The sequence below is a fragment of the Peromyscus californicus genome, unplaced genomic scaffold (assembly GCF_007827085.1).
Source record: "Peromyscus californicus insignis strain IS unplaced genomic scaffold, ASM782708v3 Scaffold_8__1_contigs__length_139910024, whole genome shotgun sequence".
Taxonomy (NCBI): domain Eukaryota; kingdom Metazoa; phylum Chordata; class Mammalia; order Rodentia; family Cricetidae; genus Peromyscus; species Peromyscus californicus.
In genome coordinates, this window is record NW_026294606.1 from 51,813,076 (window position 1) to 51,829,235 (window position 16,160).

At 43.8% G+C, this 16,160-nt stretch overlaps 1 protein-coding gene across 13 annotated transcripts in view; it reads left to right on the plus strand.

The window, feature by feature from the left end:
• The window catches only part of Zmynd11 (zinc finger MYND-type containing 11), a 91,523-nt gene extending 80,805 nt beyond the window's left edge, over positions 1-10,718 (plus strand). For 7 of the 13 annotated variants that reach the window (XM_052726886.1, XM_052726888.1, XM_052726884.1 and 4 more), the window contains 9 exons: positions 468-555; positions 1,147-1,202; positions 2,036-2,113; positions 2,847-2,965; positions 5,808-6,015; positions 6,417-6,656; positions 7,293-7,565; positions 7,771-7,956; positions 9,606-10,718. In XM_052726886.1, the coding sequence (XP_052582846.1) occupies positions 468-555; positions 1,147-1,202; positions 2,036-2,113; positions 2,847-2,965; positions 5,808-6,015; positions 6,417-6,656; positions 7,293-7,565; positions 7,771-7,956; positions 9,606-9,728 (1,371 nt within the window). In that variant the 3' untranslated portion in view covers positions 9,729-10,718. The remainder of the gene's footprint in view (positions 1-467; positions 556-1,146; positions 1,203-2,035; positions 2,114-2,846; positions 2,966-5,807; positions 6,016-6,416; positions 6,657-7,292; positions 7,566-7,770; positions 7,957-9,605) is intronic. The other 6 variants (XM_052726891.1, XM_052726894.1, XM_052726896.1 and 3 more) reach the window with 3 other exon arrangements.
• The last annotated feature ends 5,442 nt before the right edge of the window (positions 10,719-16,160 follow it).

Sequence of the window (16,160 nt, forward strand, 5' to 3'; positions counted from 1 at the left end):
AATTACAGTTAAGAAGTAGCAATGGAATAATTTTATGGTTGGGGGTCACCACAACATGAGGAACTGTATTAAAAGGTCACAGCATTAGGAAGATTGAGAGTCACTGTCTTAGAGGTTTGGTGACTACTGTGGAGGCTAAAGGCTCCTTTTTCCTGTCTTCATCCAGCTGTTAGAAAGAGGGCAGGCATGTGTGGTCCTGCTTTTTCTGACAAAGCTCAGCAGCAGCTGCTACCACTGCTGCAGATGAGGTGTGGCAGCTGTGCAGTCCACCACCGCTGCAGATGAGGTGTGGCAGCTGTGCAGTCCACTGTGGGAGTTAACACAATGGGCACAGTGCTACTTGTGGCCCTGTCACTTCTGGTGGGGGCAGCAGGAAGAGTCCTTATGTCATCTGGACAGATTCTGTTGTGTCCCCTTAAGGCCTGTCACTCACAACACATTTGTCCTTCTGTCTTTTATCCCCACAGAAAGTGAATGAGGGGAAATACCGGAGTTACGAGGAATTTAAAGCTGACGCACAGCTGCTGCTTCACAACACAGTGATTTTCTATGGAGGTTCAGTTCTTTTTGTCTTTTGTGTATAGTTTTGAAAATGTTAAATTCCATGTTGAGAATATCTGTCCCAGTTCCTTGTTATCCATACATGAGTAATTATGTTAGAATTTAAACTGATGGCTGCTTGCTGGTGTGGTTTACAGAGGTGAGGACCAGTGGTGTGAGGGAAACATTCTTTCACTTTTTTTTTTTAATGGTGCTGAGGATGAGGAGCTAGCCCAGGGCCTTGTGCATGCTAATTAAATACTACCACTGAACTAGATCCTCAGTGAAATGTACTCTTTACATTCACATGCTTTATCTTAGCTAACAGGGTTGTCCATCCAGGCATCTCATTAAGTCTGATACTTTCCCACTAAGATCTCATTCTGAAAGTCAAAAGGTCATTCTCTACCTAGAGAATTAGTGGTTGTGTTAAGTGTGAAAATGGAAGTTGCCTGTAGAATTTATTTTGTTACCTGAACATTCTGTAAAATGTGTGTTTTGATGAATGTGTCTCTATTTGGTAAACTGAAATGACTGTGGGGTCATGGACTTGCTGGTGGCAGTTTCTGAGTATTGATGATAGGTTGTGTTTCTCTTCAATTACAGCAGACAGTGAACAAGCAGACATTGCGAGGATGCTATATAAAGACACGTGTCACGAGGTACTTACCATTCACACCTAATCATTAAACCTGCTATAGTCCAAATTTATTTAAGGCTGCTGGCCTTCCTTGCCACATTTTAATTACGGCATTTCCTTTGAAAGTAATTTGATTTTCATGTTTGGCATACATGGAAAGTAAGTTAACAAAATATTTGGTAACTTTCAAGCACTGCTAGTTGCTCTTGGGAGTGTTGGTGAGATGGTGGGATGTGAACAAACTGCACTCTGCAGCAGCCAGAGCCACGTCGTGGAATGGGGCTCACACATGCCCCCAATAAATAGACCAGTGGGCAGACCAGTTAAGGAGAGAACAAAGTGTTTAGGCAGACAGTAAGTGAAGCCCCTGCAAAGACGGTTTTTGTAAAAATTCTCATAGAAGAAGTGTGATTTCTTCAGTTCATTTCAAATTTGACTCTTCCTTTTTAGTTATTAAACGAATATTCTGTTGAATGTCTACAGTGTGCCAGGCAGTGTGTCAGAAGGAATGAAATGGTGATGTAGGTATAGACTCCGGTGTATGGAGGGTTGTCTTCTGAAGAGATGTTGACATATGAAAAAAAAAAAAATACAAGTGACCTTTACAGTGATGAAGAGAATAGTGTGCCAGTGAGGGATGCCAGTGGGCAGAGCAAGGGAAGGGTTCTGTCACCCGGGCGTGGCTTCCACATGCTGCTCAGTGTGATGGCAGAGTCCAGCCATAGCAGGACCTTCCGTCATCCCAGAAGATTTGAAGTATACTAGATTAAGTCAGGAGCTGACGGAGAGCTCCTGTCAGTCGCACACAGCTGCATTGGTTGGCTGTGTGGCTCAGACCGTTGCTTTGCTTTTCAGCTGGATGAGCTGCAGCTTTGCAAGAACTGCTTCTATCTGTCAAACGCACGGCCCGACAACTGGTTCTGCTATCCTTGCGTATGTGGAATTTTGTCATTCATTTATAGAGTACTGTTTGGATCATATTTACTTCCTATTTCCTTGGGGATGATAATACCTGTGAATTATAGTTCTTTGCATCATAGTACATGTGGTCTTAATGAATATGCACAAGTGAAACATGAGAAAGTAACACTAATTGCTTTTCTGAATCTCAAACAGAGTACTTAGTAAGACCATGCACTGGGTCCTTTGATAGGAGACTGAGTCTTTGCTTTTCCTATCATTTTCAACAAGAGACCTGTGGCTTTGCTTCTATCTGGAGCTCCATCATTTCCTCTGAAATGGAAAAAGGCCTCTGGGTATTTGAGGGCAGTATCCCCAGTGACACTGACATTGGGTGGACTTAGGAGATCTCACAATCAGAGAGTCTGTGTGGGACCCAAAATTCTCCTCTTTCTAACAAGTACCTAGGTGATGCTGGGACAGGAGCAAAGTCAGGGCATTCTGTTTACTCCTCTCGTGCACAGGGCCCTTGACTTTAGAGGTGACCTTATTCCAGTTCCTACCTCATCTGGGAAATAGTCCATAATTCTACTTTCTCTTAAGCATATGAATTGTTTTTCTTTATGGCAAAAGGAAAACAAAATAAAACACTTGTATGTGTTTCAGAGTTAAAAGGAAATATTATCCTAATGGATTATGTCTTACTTAATCCATGCTTCTTTATTTAAGTAGTTCAATATTAAAAGAAATAACATTTCACTTTCAGATACCTAATCATGAGCTGGTTTGGGCTAAAATGAAAGGTTTTGGGTTTTGGCCAGCCAAAGTCATGCAGAAAGAAGACAATCAAGTTGATGTACGCTTCTTTGGCCACCACCACCAGAGGTAATCCCAAACACACGCAGTAGCAAGAGCTGCGTACATATGTGTGCGGACGGCTCTTAGAGATAGTGAGGGCCATGATTGTTTCAAATACAGCACGCGCCTGTAGCTGGTAACAATTTATGCAGGTTTTCCAATATTATTGTGAACAGGACATTTCAGTGGGATGCTTGGTCCTCAGGTGCGGAGCACACTGTGCTGAGACTGAACCCATCATGTAGGGCGTGTGTGTGTGTGTGTGTGTGTGTGTGTGTGTGTGTGTGTGTGTGTGTGGTGGGGGGTGTCCACAGGCATGTCCATTCCACACTGTAAAGATGCGCACGTATTTGAGTCTTCTCTGTAAGCCTTTAACAGACAGAAACAATCAACTTAATTATAGCATCAGTCTAAGACTGTGGACCAGCACAGTGAGTGTGGAGAGACAGCGCACAGTTGCAGAGCATCGTCTCCACTCCCAGGTTTAAAAACTTCCATATGTGGAATACATACAAAGAAGCTGATAGAAAATTACTTCATATATTTCATAGAAAGATACCAACCTATAGGATGGCATGCTTACAATACTGTTCTCAGTGTGAGTTATGGCCCTGATAACATTGAACATTAAAATTAGGATGTTAACAGTATCGTCATAAAGTGTTGTGCCCATTAGTTTGGATTAGAAAGGTGAATTCAACTTTTGAGAAGTGCCATTGGATTCAGATTAATGAGTCCATTGATAAAGTCAGAAAAGGTTCCTGTAACAGATAGGAAAGGAACGGGAATCATGCTGAAAGTCAGCCGTGCGTGTACTCTGAATATCTCCGTAGTTCTTAGTGTCTGGGGCAAAGGTCAGTACGAGAAGCTTCAAAACAAAGGACTGTATTTTCCCTCCTGGTTTAAATTTGTCTTAGATAACCTGTGAGTACTTTAAATGCCTGTTTTCTCATTCATATAGACACACCTAGCAGACACTGTTATGTTAAGAAACATAAACTAAAAACACAATGTACAATTTTAATACAGAGTGAACATTTTAGCTTTTGATGAATAGGTAAATTTTAGCATGACAAGCTTCATGCATCACATCTAGTTAGTTTCAGGTTCTCACAAGGGGGCACTGTACACATCCAGTGGGGTAAGTCAGTGTCTGTCAGCGTGTGTCCAAGTCTCTGCACTGACTCTGTCACCCAGACACACTAGCCAGGCTCTCTGAGCTTTGGCAAAGCTGGGGCCTCACTCCTCATGCAAGCTTGATACAGACATAAGCATAGCACCTAGCTGGTTGTGGCAGTCCACAAAGTGATGAGTTATAACGCCAATATAGGGAGAATGGGGAAGGGGAATTGTTTTTTTAACTTCCAGATAGATAGGTCTCTCAGCAGACTGCTATTCCATCACGTAATGCAGAATCATTGATCTGGATAGAATATGACATGAATGATTGCTTAGGAGATACTGTAAAAATTCTATTATATTCAAGTATTTGATGTATTGAAAATAAACAGAAATTGTAATCATGAATTAAGCATCAAAAAAATATGACTCATGAGAAGGCACTAGTTGCTAGTTTTGAGGGATGTGTTTTTTGATAGTATATTGTATTACACATGAGAGGCAGAAAAAATTAAGCAAATAATTTTGGACTTGCTTCACCTAGACTGTGAAGTTGACTTAGCCACCAGGAGAAACCAGTTGCCTGTACATAGGGCCTGTGGTAGTGGATCTATCTAGAATCTGCAAGATGGTCAGTTGCTTTGGACCAGTCAGCTTCCTTAACGCAGCTAGACCTTTTTGCTGTAAATTGCTAGAGATGGCATGACCCCAGTAGGCAGCCAGCAAGAAAGTTGTTGAATAATTTGTAATAAGTCACAGAATCAGTTCATACATCTTTATTATGCTAGCCTTAAATTGTGGGATGTCTTTACTTCTTTTTTTTTTTTTTTTTTAGCTCAGAGTACCCAGTGTTAATTTAAACTGACACCTATGCATGGAAATGTTTTAAATTGTGTTGATAATGTAAGGGAAGGAGCATCTATCCTGGTAGGTGACCAGCCCACTCTGCACACCTTGCCACAGGATCCTCACTGAAGCAGCACACTCTCACACTTTTGCTGACTGCCCTTGTGCAACAAGAGCACATGATTTCCATGTTCTAGATCACCTTTACCTCCTGTCACCTCTTATCTTTAGCTTAGTCATAAAGGCAGAGAGACTATGTATCAGGAGCATGCATCACATGCTCCCAGTTACCAGTCAGTGTGTGTACATGCACTCACGCACTGGCACACACACACACACACACACACACCTATTCCTTTCCTTGAAATCTCTGGCACATGTTGTAACTCAGATGCACTTCTGAGGGCTTGCATTATTGCTAAAGAATACAGATCCAGTTCCATGTGTTAATTTGGTTTGTCTAAAGCATAGGGGCATAGCAGAAATGTAACTTAGTTAATAAAAGGTACCCTCATTGTATGCAGGTACACACACACACACACACACACACACATAAAAATTATGTGCATTTTGAAATGGTTCCATAATGCTGATCAGCATGTAGCTGGATGGGTCCTGCTAGCTTACATTATCCAAAACATAGATAATATTTTTTAAAAGACTTACAAATGTCTCTCTGAACATGGCAAGCTGAGGTGACTAAAGAGGACAGCGAGGAAATCACCGTGGCCTGGGAACTGGCTCCTCACTTCTTGTCTACTGGCTAAGAGTTTGGTAAGCCTGAGTGTGAGCCTCTGTCAAGTTGTTGCAGATATTCTTTCCAGTAGGCAGAGTCCACACCATGCTCTTAACCCTTCCCACCACAGTGGCTGTCTCTAACTACACCTCCCAATACTTCCCATAGGGCCTGGATTCCTTCTGAAAACATTCAAGATATCACAGTCAATGTTCATCGACTGCATGTGAAGCGCAGTATGGGCTGGAAAAAAGCCTGTGATGAGTTGGAACTGCACCAGCGGTTCCTCCGTGAAGGCCGGTTCTGGAAGTCTAAGAATGAGGACCGAGGTGAGGAAGAGGCAGAATCCAGTATCTCCTCCACCAGTAATGAACAGGTGAGTGATGTCTCGGTAAGAAGGTCCTGCTGATTCTGATTTTTCAATGCAGAAACCTCTGTGTACACTCGTCACTGTCATAAACAGGTTTTGACATCTTCTTTCCCTTTCTGTAAACATCTGTAAAGTGCTCTGCCCAAGTAAGCAAACCAGTGCAAAGATGTGAGTGGGTAGAAGCGCCTTGGAGCCTGACCCAGCCGGTGGGAGGAGTGTAAGTGTGCTGCTTGGCTCTGCAGCTCCACTGGCCCTTTGATCACCAACCCACAGCGATAACGAAGCACGTGGCTGCTTCGTGGATGGAAGGACTCCCTTCTCTGCTGCGGGTCCCTACAAGTACTTTCAGCACAGAGGTATTTCCTAGTGTGCCGAATAATAAGATGTTACTTTTATAATGCCCACAGCTGAAGGTCACTCAAGAACCAAGAGCAAAGAAAGGACGACGTAATCAGAGTGTGGAGCCCAAAAAGGAAGTAAGTTGCCCACCTCACAGTGTCCAGGTGGCAGTGGAAAGAGGAAAGAGTCTCACAGTTCGGTCAAGACAGTCAAGTAATGTCCGTCAAGTTAAAGCCCAGTCTCCCGACTCCTGTCGTTGTGGACTGCTGCTCGACCAGCACACGAGTGCACAGTCTCCTCCGTCCCCAGTAAGCAGCCGTGGAGCAGAGTCCGGGGAGCAAGCAGGGTGCTGCTGCGGTTCCTGAGAACCCGGTGGTTTTCATGGTGGTGTGTGAAACAGAGCAGTTATCTGATGAGCCTGTCATGCCAGCTTTGAAAACAAGGAGACCACGGTCAAGCTTCCTTTTTTGTGTGAACTGAGCATGTTTTAAAATTGTAGATCTGGCTACATGCCAGACACATTCCATAAGGTGTGGTTTATGATTCTAGGAAATCTGTTGATAGTTGATAATGATTTTATATTTTATAAATCAAAAACTTTATTTTAAAAGTATATAGTGAAATCATAAATGAAATTTTTGTTTAGACTTTTCTTAAGCTATTAATGGTTTAACTTTTCATTTACTGGTTGTGTTTGGGGAGGATTTATTTGTGACAAAGTATAACAAGATACCAGCATTACTTGCTTGTTAATAGCCATTTGTGTGTGTGTGTGTGTGTGTGTGTGTGTGTGTGTGTGTGAGAGAGAGAGAGAGAGAGAGAGAGAGAGAGAGAGAGAGAGAGAGAGAGAGAACATGCGAGCTTGAATGTGCACATACACTGAATTTTTCTCTTAACAGAGCTGTGTGAGTTACATTGCCCTGTTTTGCTTCTAAACACTATAGGAACCAGAGCCAGAAACAGAAGCAGTAAGTTCCAGCCAGGAAATCCCCACAATGCCTCAGCCAATTGAGAAGGTGTCGGTGTCAACCCAGACCAAGAAGTTAAGTGCCTCCTCCCCAAGAATGTTGCATCGAAGCACCCAGACGACTAGTGATGGCGTCTGTCAGAGCATGTGCCACGACAAGTACACCAAAATCTTTAATGACTTTAAAGACAGGATGAAGTCGGACCACAAGCGTGAAACAGAAAGAGTGGTCCGCGAGGCGCTGGAAAAGGTGGGGCTGTGCATTGCTGGGGGGCGGGGGAGAGTGGACAGCCTCTCGCAGGAGCGGCTGAGCCAATATTCCGTACACTGTTGTAGTTAGTAACGCCTTCTCGCTAGCACCTTTTGGGCGTACTGAAGTAGTGGGAACAGAGCCTAACCTCAGCAGGAAGGCTTCATTTACCTGTGTGTCCTGTCTGTTACTGTCTTCACTTCAGCTGCGCTCTGAAATGGAAGAAGAAAAGAGACAAGCTGTAAATAAAGCTGTAGCCAACGTGCAGGGTGAGATGGACAGAAAGTGTAAGCAGGTGAAGGAAAAGTGTAAGGAAGAATTTGTAGAGGAGATCAAGAAGCTAGCGACACAACACAAGCAGCTCATCTCTCAGACCAAGAAGAAGCAGTGGGTGAGTAGACGCTGTCCCCACTGCTCCTGGGAATGTGATCTGCTGTGCTGAGGTCAGCTCAGAAAAAGAGGTGCAGTGCACACAGAGGGACCCCTGCAAGAGTAGCTAGAACCCCTCCTGGGCAGAGTGCGCAGACACTGTGGTTGTCTGGTCTCAGCTTCAATCTGGAGATGTCTAATGGTAGTCAAGCTGAAAAGCTGCACATGTGTCCCAGCAAGCGACGTCCCTGTCCTAGACATTTCCTGTTACAGTAGCCTTCAGAAATTGCTTCCTTTTGCTTAGAGTAAGAGCATGTCATTGCTCGGTAAGTGCCCTTCCCTCCACCTGCCTGCAAGTGACACTGAGTCCTGGTCCTAAGCCGTTCCTCCTTTTGGGACTCCTGCACAGAGCCCCATAGCCCTGAGGGAACTACCTGGTGGGAACAAGTCTCCTTATGCTCCTTACTTGGTTTCAATTTAAATAATATTCTAAATAGCATTTCATGATAGTTCTTCCTTTTACCCAGCTTCTATTATGAAGATTCTGTATATATATGTAAAGTTTTCATGAAGTCTGTGGTAAGAAAGAATTGTTATAAAGATTTAGCAGAAATGACAAGGGCATCTTGGCACATACACAGAAGTCTGTATGGACAGCTTGGTGGGAAGAACTGCTGGCTAGGGAGACAGGGCTAGACAGGGGCTAAGGTGTGCTCCAGCAAGCTCCAGAAGGCCCAGACACCACATTGGTAATTCTGTCTTACATAAGACGCTAGATTTATTGAAGACATGACTCTCTTCACCTTCCCAGCAGCAATATGGTAGAAGTTGCCATTGTTGACGTAGCAAAATCACCAAACTCAAAATACTAATTTCAACAGAAAATAAAACAAATATGCAACCAAAAAGAAAACTGGAAGGTTGAATTTTGAATTTTTACCAACCCGAGTGGTCTGGGTCCTCACCGTGTCTGTCAGCCAGGTGCAGAGTACAACTCTATATAGTCTTGTGGGTTATAAGCTCAGTCTGGTCTCTCCTGCTCATCCTCTTTGCAGGCATCTACAGCAGTGCAGCTGCTAGCTCACCAGCCCTACTTAAAACTCAAGCATGGGGTTGGGGATTTAGCTCAGTGGTAGAGCGCTTAAGGCCCTGGGTTCGGTCCTCAGCTCTGGGGGAAAAAAAAAGACAAAATAACAAAAACTCAAGCATGAACTTCCCCTCATTTCTTCTCCCATGTCTAAAGGTCTAGCCTCAACACTAGGCACTTTTTGACCCAGCTGGCCATTGTGAGAACTTCTAGTGTCAAGAGTGACTTCTCCCTGAAAAGGCCAAGCTAGGACTTCCTTCATAGATATGCAGTGGAGGGATTGATCGTGGGAGAACAGAACTACAAATGCCTGTCCTTAGGGAGTCAGGGCAGCCTGAGTCAGGAGGAGTTGATGCTGGAGCTGGTGGACATGAACAAGCCTATAGAGACACAGGGATGAAGTGTGGGGGAGATGCCTGAGCCCTCACCCTGGCTTCCTGTCCTTTCACATGTGATACTCGCAATGCACATGCATGTGCCTGTAGGCTAGCCTGAGCCAGAGAGAGCTTTGCAAGCGCAGCCTTAGAAACTTAGCGGGCCTGAGCCGTGGGCTCCTGGTCTCATGTGTGCCTCCCGCCCTGCAGTGCTACAACTGTGAGGAAGAGGCCATGTACCACTGCTGCTGGAACACGTCCTACTGCTCCATCAAGTGCCAGCAGGAGCACTGGCACGCCGAGCACAAGCGCACCTGCCGCCGGAAGAGATGAGCCCGCTCGCCGCCCTCACACGCAGCGGTTTTTCTTTCCAAGAAGCCAAAATTGTGTAGAATTTGCTTCCCATTTTGCACCAGCCTTTAAACACTTTTCGTGGTGAAATTTTGCACAGTAGTTTAAATCTTTTGTTAATGCTCCTCCGGCATTTTTCGGGGGCTGAAGTAACATCAATGGAGGGTATTACTCTAAATAAATTCTAATTGAAGATTTGTTGCATTTTCAGCAAATTTTAAAGCATTTTTAGGTTTTACAGAGATTTTAACCTTTAAACAACAGATCTTAAAACAACAGCAACAACAACAACAGGTGAATACGAGTGAGTCTAACAAAGACGGAACAGAGCTGAATGTAAGAGCGGCAGACGCTTCAGAAGAAAACAGACTACCTGGCCGTGACCTGGCCGTGACCTTGCTGAGCTGGTTTTGTGTAGCTTGCTCACTGTTCACAGGCCTCGCCTGTGGCTGTGCTGGCGGCATGTGATTGAATATAGGGAACAGGGTTGACACAGCAGGGCTAGCCCTGCATATTTTTTCTTAAATATTTCCCAATTGTGTTTTCATTATTTCTTTTCAATATATAACTTTTATAACAAATTATTAGCTTTGATCTTGTAGTTTAAAATTGCAGGGAAACTGGGGTAATCTTTTACTGAGCTGGATCTTAGAGAAAAATGAATATTTAAATTTTAAAGTTTGCACATTTCATCTTTGTCCTGACATGAGTGCTTGTAACAAAATCAGCAGCAAAAACAAAAATCAAAAGCCAAAAACTACCTGTACTCAGAACGTGGAATACAGCTGAGACATGGAGTCTCTTCACTGAGCGCCCCCTCCCCAGGGCCACCCTAACCTTACTCCCTGTGTCTCCTCGAGTAGAAGTTACTGCTCAGAGAGAGAAAGCACTTAGGTCTCACAGAAGCCGTTGTGTGTAGGGAAGGGTCATTGCTACTAACGAACTCCGTCGCTGTACACAGTGAATAATGCATGTTCCTTTTCTTGTATTAAAGATGCCGTGATTTGTACAAAGTCTGTATTTTGCGGGATGTCTGGTTAAGAAGCATTACCAGTAGGAATGGATCGATAGTTGAATAACATTTTTATATATACATAGATATATAAAAGACAACCAGGAAAATTAAATTTCTTTAAAACAATTGGTTCCCACCCCCACTCCAAGACCGATCATAGACCAAACCAAATTCCCACTTTATCCTTTAGTTATTTTTTGAGGTTAGAGAAATAATTTGTAAATATTTATTTAGACCTTTGATATTTATTAAAGGAATTACTCACAACAGAAGTGAAAGAGTCGGGAGAAAAGCCTTTTAAAAAAGTTTTCTCCGGTCCATCAGGGTCACTCTAAAGTGAAAGCTAAGGAGTCTTCTGTGAAACCTCTCCATCAGGCCTGCTGCTGGTGCAGATGGTGGTAACACAAGTTAATTGACAAACTACTGCCAATCGGAGCACACGCTTTGTCTAGAAAACCACCAGGAGCCATCCATCACCTCCTCCAGGCTCTGCAGTAACCGCAGTAGCCGGCGCCAGCGCTCCCTCCTCGCTGCTGCTGCCGCAGAACCATCCTCGATGCGCCGCCGCCGCTGCCCTAACCAAGGACACGGACAGTCTTTGTTTTCAGGTTTTCAAACTTCGATCCACCCTGTGAAAGCAAGTTATTGTGGGAATATTTTTGGTGTAAAATCATTCCAGAGTATGTACTATTTACCTGATAGCTGCATGAAAGTGAGGTTCCTGTTACTTTGGCTTCTTGTCTCTGTCGACACGGCTGCACATTTCCAAGTTACTACAGTGTGAAAACTGTGTGTTTTAAAAAAACAAAAAACAAAAAACAAAAAAAAAAAAACAAAATTAAAAAAAGATTGTGGCCTGGTTTTGTAAAAGTTTTAGGTAAAATTACAATTGATTGTTTTAGGAATCATTAAAATTTTCTGCAATCATAAAGCTATATCAAGGTGTTGAGTTAAGCCACTCTGCACATTGTAAGTACCCATCGTGGCTGTCCAGTTCTATGATGCATTCTGGCATTTTGTAAGCTGCTCTGACTAGCAATATATAGATTTCATTTACTGTGTTAACATTGGTTAATAAATGTATTTAAAAAAAAAAACAACAATTCTTGTTAATAATGTGCTTTAGTCCAGTGTCATGTACCAGACATAAGACCTGAAGGTCGTTCAAAAGCGGTGGGTTGGTTGTGGGGACTGTTAAACCAGTGTGGGGAGCTGGAGAGATGGCTCAGTAGTTAAGAGCACTAGCTGCTCTTACAGAGGACCCGAGTTTGATTCCCACATGGCAGTTCACAGCCTCTGTAACTCCTGTTCTAGGGACAAAATGCTCTCTCGGACCTCTGTGGGCACCAGGCAACAAATGGTGCACATATTATGAAGGTAACACATTCATACACATAAATTTAAAAAAAAAAACATGTTCTGTTCAATTCTTCACCTCAACATTTACCTTGGATTACGAGGGTCATTTCTCAGAAAGGAAAGGATGAGATCATGTGCTCATATCTGCTCTTGACTGGAGTGCTGAGCAGGCAGGGCAATCCTGTTCTCACTTGGGATGACAGGTGGGTACGATTTTACTAGTCTGCAGCTTTCACACCAATGTTAACCTGTCTGCATGTAGTTTTTTGTGTGGTTTTATCATTGGCATCCTGTAGTAGTACCATAGTTGGGATGAGATGGTTTAGCTTTGAACTTACTGTACGATTCTGAAGCTTCCAACAGTCCTCACAGAATATTCAATCCACTTCATTTTTGTCTTTGTCTCTGTCTCTAAACAAGAAGCTTACCTGTTTTTTTTTTTGTTTTTTTTTTTTAAACCCTCAAACTTTGGACACCTAATTCTAGACCTCAAGCATAAGAGTTGTGCTCAGAAAGGTTTTCAACTAAGAAATACTTAACAGGTATGAGCCCGTGACAGTACAGAGTAAGTGACAGTCTCACTGCGACCGCCCAGGCCAGAGTAGAGTCGGTGATGATCTCACTGCCTTGGTGTGTGCCAGGAGACAGGAAAGCAGTTTGCACCTTCCCCCAGGATACTGCATAGAAAGAGCTGTATTCTAACACATTACAAGGAAGCTTTTCAGTTAGTCTAGCAACTCTAGCCTCGGTCTGGCCACACAAGACCAGGAAAGTATAGACAGATCAATTCAAAGTGATCTCCTAATATACCTAGATATGCTTAACTGGTGAGTCACAGAGCTAGGTGTCAAGCTTAGGTTGGTTTGATTGCAAAGTCCATTTTTTTAGCCCATCTGCTGTGCCAGACTTGATAGAAAAACTTAATGACCATCCGACATTGTGAGTGTCAGCAAGTTCAACATCCCCTGAGTCGTACTTGTCATCTCCCCCCCCCCCCCCCCCCCCCCCCCCCCCCCGCTGGCATCTCCACTCCACCCACACATTGCTCTCTCAGTCCAGGGCAGCCATACGCTCACTGCCTGAGAGGGACAGCAAACAGCTGTACCTGTGTCTTCATCTGTAGTCTTCAGTTTAGAGGTGCACAAACCTGAGGTCAGGAGTGTTATGGAGTGGCGGCGCTCAAGGCCTTGGTGGGTTTGAGCTGCGGAGACAGGCCACGCGGGCAGGGCCAAGGGGGAACTGTGGAAAGTTATTCACACCACGCAGGTATAGCATCCATGTGGAAAGGTTTATTGGGGGGAAGGTAGAAGGAAAGGGAGGGAGGGAGGAGGACGAGGGAGAGAGTGGAGGTGCACATCATGTGGGAATAGAGAAAAAGAGGGGAGAGGGGAGTTTCTCTTAAAGATGGTATCAGGATGCTGGGTGGGTCCTAACAAGGAGGTCTGGGATTCATGCACTTCGAGGTCCTACTTAAGCACAGGCATCATTGACAAGTTCCCAACTCTGAGGACCACAGCTTTATTGCCAGGAAAATAAAAGTGATGGGTCCATATACCCGTGTTTAAGACAAACTGCATGAAATTCTATAGATGCCTCATGTCCAGAATTATCTTGACCTTCAGGTTAAGAATTCTTGACCCGGGGCTGGAGAGATGGCTCAGAGGTTAAGAGCACTGACTGCTCTTCCAGAGGTCCTGAGTTCAATTCCCAGCAACCACATGGTGGCTCACAACCATCTATAATGAGATCTGGCACCCTCTTCTGTATACATAATAAATAAATAAATTTAAAAAAAAAAAAAAAAAAAAGAATTCTTGACCCAAGCCAGGCGGTGGTGGCGCACGCCTTTAATCCCAGCACTCAGGAGGCAGAGCCAGGCGGATCTCTGTGAGTTCGAGGCCAGCCTGGGCTACCAAGTGAGTTCCAGGAGAGGCGCAAAGCTACACAGAGAAACCCTGTCTCGAAAAACCAAAAAAAAAAAAAAAAAAAAAAAAAATTCTTGACCCAATCGAGTTAATGAAACATCAATATGTAGAGAGACAAATAGAGTTACTGTTCTGTAGCATGACTCTTAAAGGGTCTTACTAACAAAACAAACCCAAAGCCAGGTATTGGGGTGAATGCTGAAAGATCAGAGAGACAGACCAGGCTACAGCTACCTCACCTTGCCAACTTCTCAGTCGATCGATCCTGTTTCCTCAGACTGGAAGCCTCTGAGTCCTCATCCAAATGGATCTCAGCTGAACTGTTGCTAAAAGCCTAAAAGCTTAACGCGACTCTAGTTCTTGATATTCACGCCTTATATTACCTTTCTGCTTCCTGCCATCACTTTCTGGGATTAAAGGTGTGTGTCACCATACCTGGCTGTTTCCAGTGTGGCTTTGAACTCACAGAGATCCAGATGGATCTCTGCCTTTGGAATGCTAGGATTAAAGGTTTGTGTGCCACCATTTTCTGGCCTCTATGTCTATCTAGTGGCTCTTCTGTTCTCTGACCCCAGATAAGTTTATTAGGGTGCACAATGTATTGGGGAACACAGTATCACCACACTGTTATAGTTCAAACTGCTCAAAGCCACATAGATAGCTCACCAGGGAAGTGCACATGTCAGGATCCATGAGTGGGTCTGCAGCATGAAAGGCTAGAGCTTGTCTGCTACTTGTGAACTTCCAGGCAGTATGGAGTCTGCTGACCAGGTGTGAGAATTCACAGAAGGTGAGTGTTACTGCATTAAACCACAAACTCCATAAAGCAAAATGCTGAGAGGGAAATACAGAACTATACCAGAACTATACATGTTATACAGTAGCCATGTTGTAAAAAATCACAACCAGGTAAATTTAATGTATCTCATCAAACACTGTTTAATTTGCAAGTAATATAAAATTACTTACAGTTATTACTTTTGATACAGGGTCTAACATTTTCCTTCCTGGCCACAAACTATGTAGCCAAGGATGACCTTGAACTTCTGATCTTTTCAAGCTGTCCCACCAGAGTGCTGAAATCATAGGCATGTGCCACCACATCTGCCTCATGTGGTTCTGAGGATGGAACCCAGGGCTTTGTGCATGCTAGGCAAGCTTTCTACCACAGAGCTACACCTCAGTTCTAATATAAAAATTATGACTGATGGCGTTTGCATTCTTAGTTTGTATCAAGCTTTCAAAATCTAGTATTTAATTACTTTCTCCCTGTCTCCATTGAGACTAGCCACACTGTCCCATGTGACCAGTGGCTTCCTTTGTCATGGACAAGTACCTGTCCTGTCAGTGACTCACTGTGTCATTCACCAGCATACATGTGTTAGAGTTCCTAGGAGCTGCAGAAAAAAGAAAAATTAATTCTTGCCAGAATTAGAGCCTCCTTGAGGCTCTGTTGCAGTCTCAAATTTGAGAGCTTAGAAATTGTCTGGTCACCATATTCTAAAGAAAAGTGAGGACCCTCACCCCATCAGATATCCTGTAATGTGATAAGGATTGACCTTGAGGAGGTAGTAGGCAAGACAAAATACCTACATCCTCCAGCTAGGAAAAAGCCTGACCTGGCAATGGGGTACATGCATTTCACATGGGACCCCACAGAAGTCCCGATACTCAATGAACTGGCAAGTCCCGGGTCTGATGTGGAGCAGCAGGTGAGGGGCTGGTGACGGGGCTGGCAGAAGAAAGGAGTTTTGGGAAAAGATCTCATGCAGTTGTCTGTTCCCCTGCTGAGGATGTTTCTTTGTACTTTCCTTGATCATTCTCAAGAAAGTTTCATTCTCCTGTTTTTAAGAGGGAAGAGCTGATGAGAACATCCTTTGCACCTAACCTTTGTGCAGAAACAGAGCATTTCAGATGGTATATTTTGCCACTCTTCAGGGAAATGTTAAGTGAAGCAGTCCAGAGGAAGACAACACTGTGATCCTAAATGGATGAGATTCTAAAGCAGTCAAGGACAAAGATTCAGAGAGAACCATGCCTTGCAGGGGTCAGGGATGGAAGTTGCTAGTGAATGGTCAGAATCCCAATTAGGAAAGATGAGTGAGATCTAGAGAC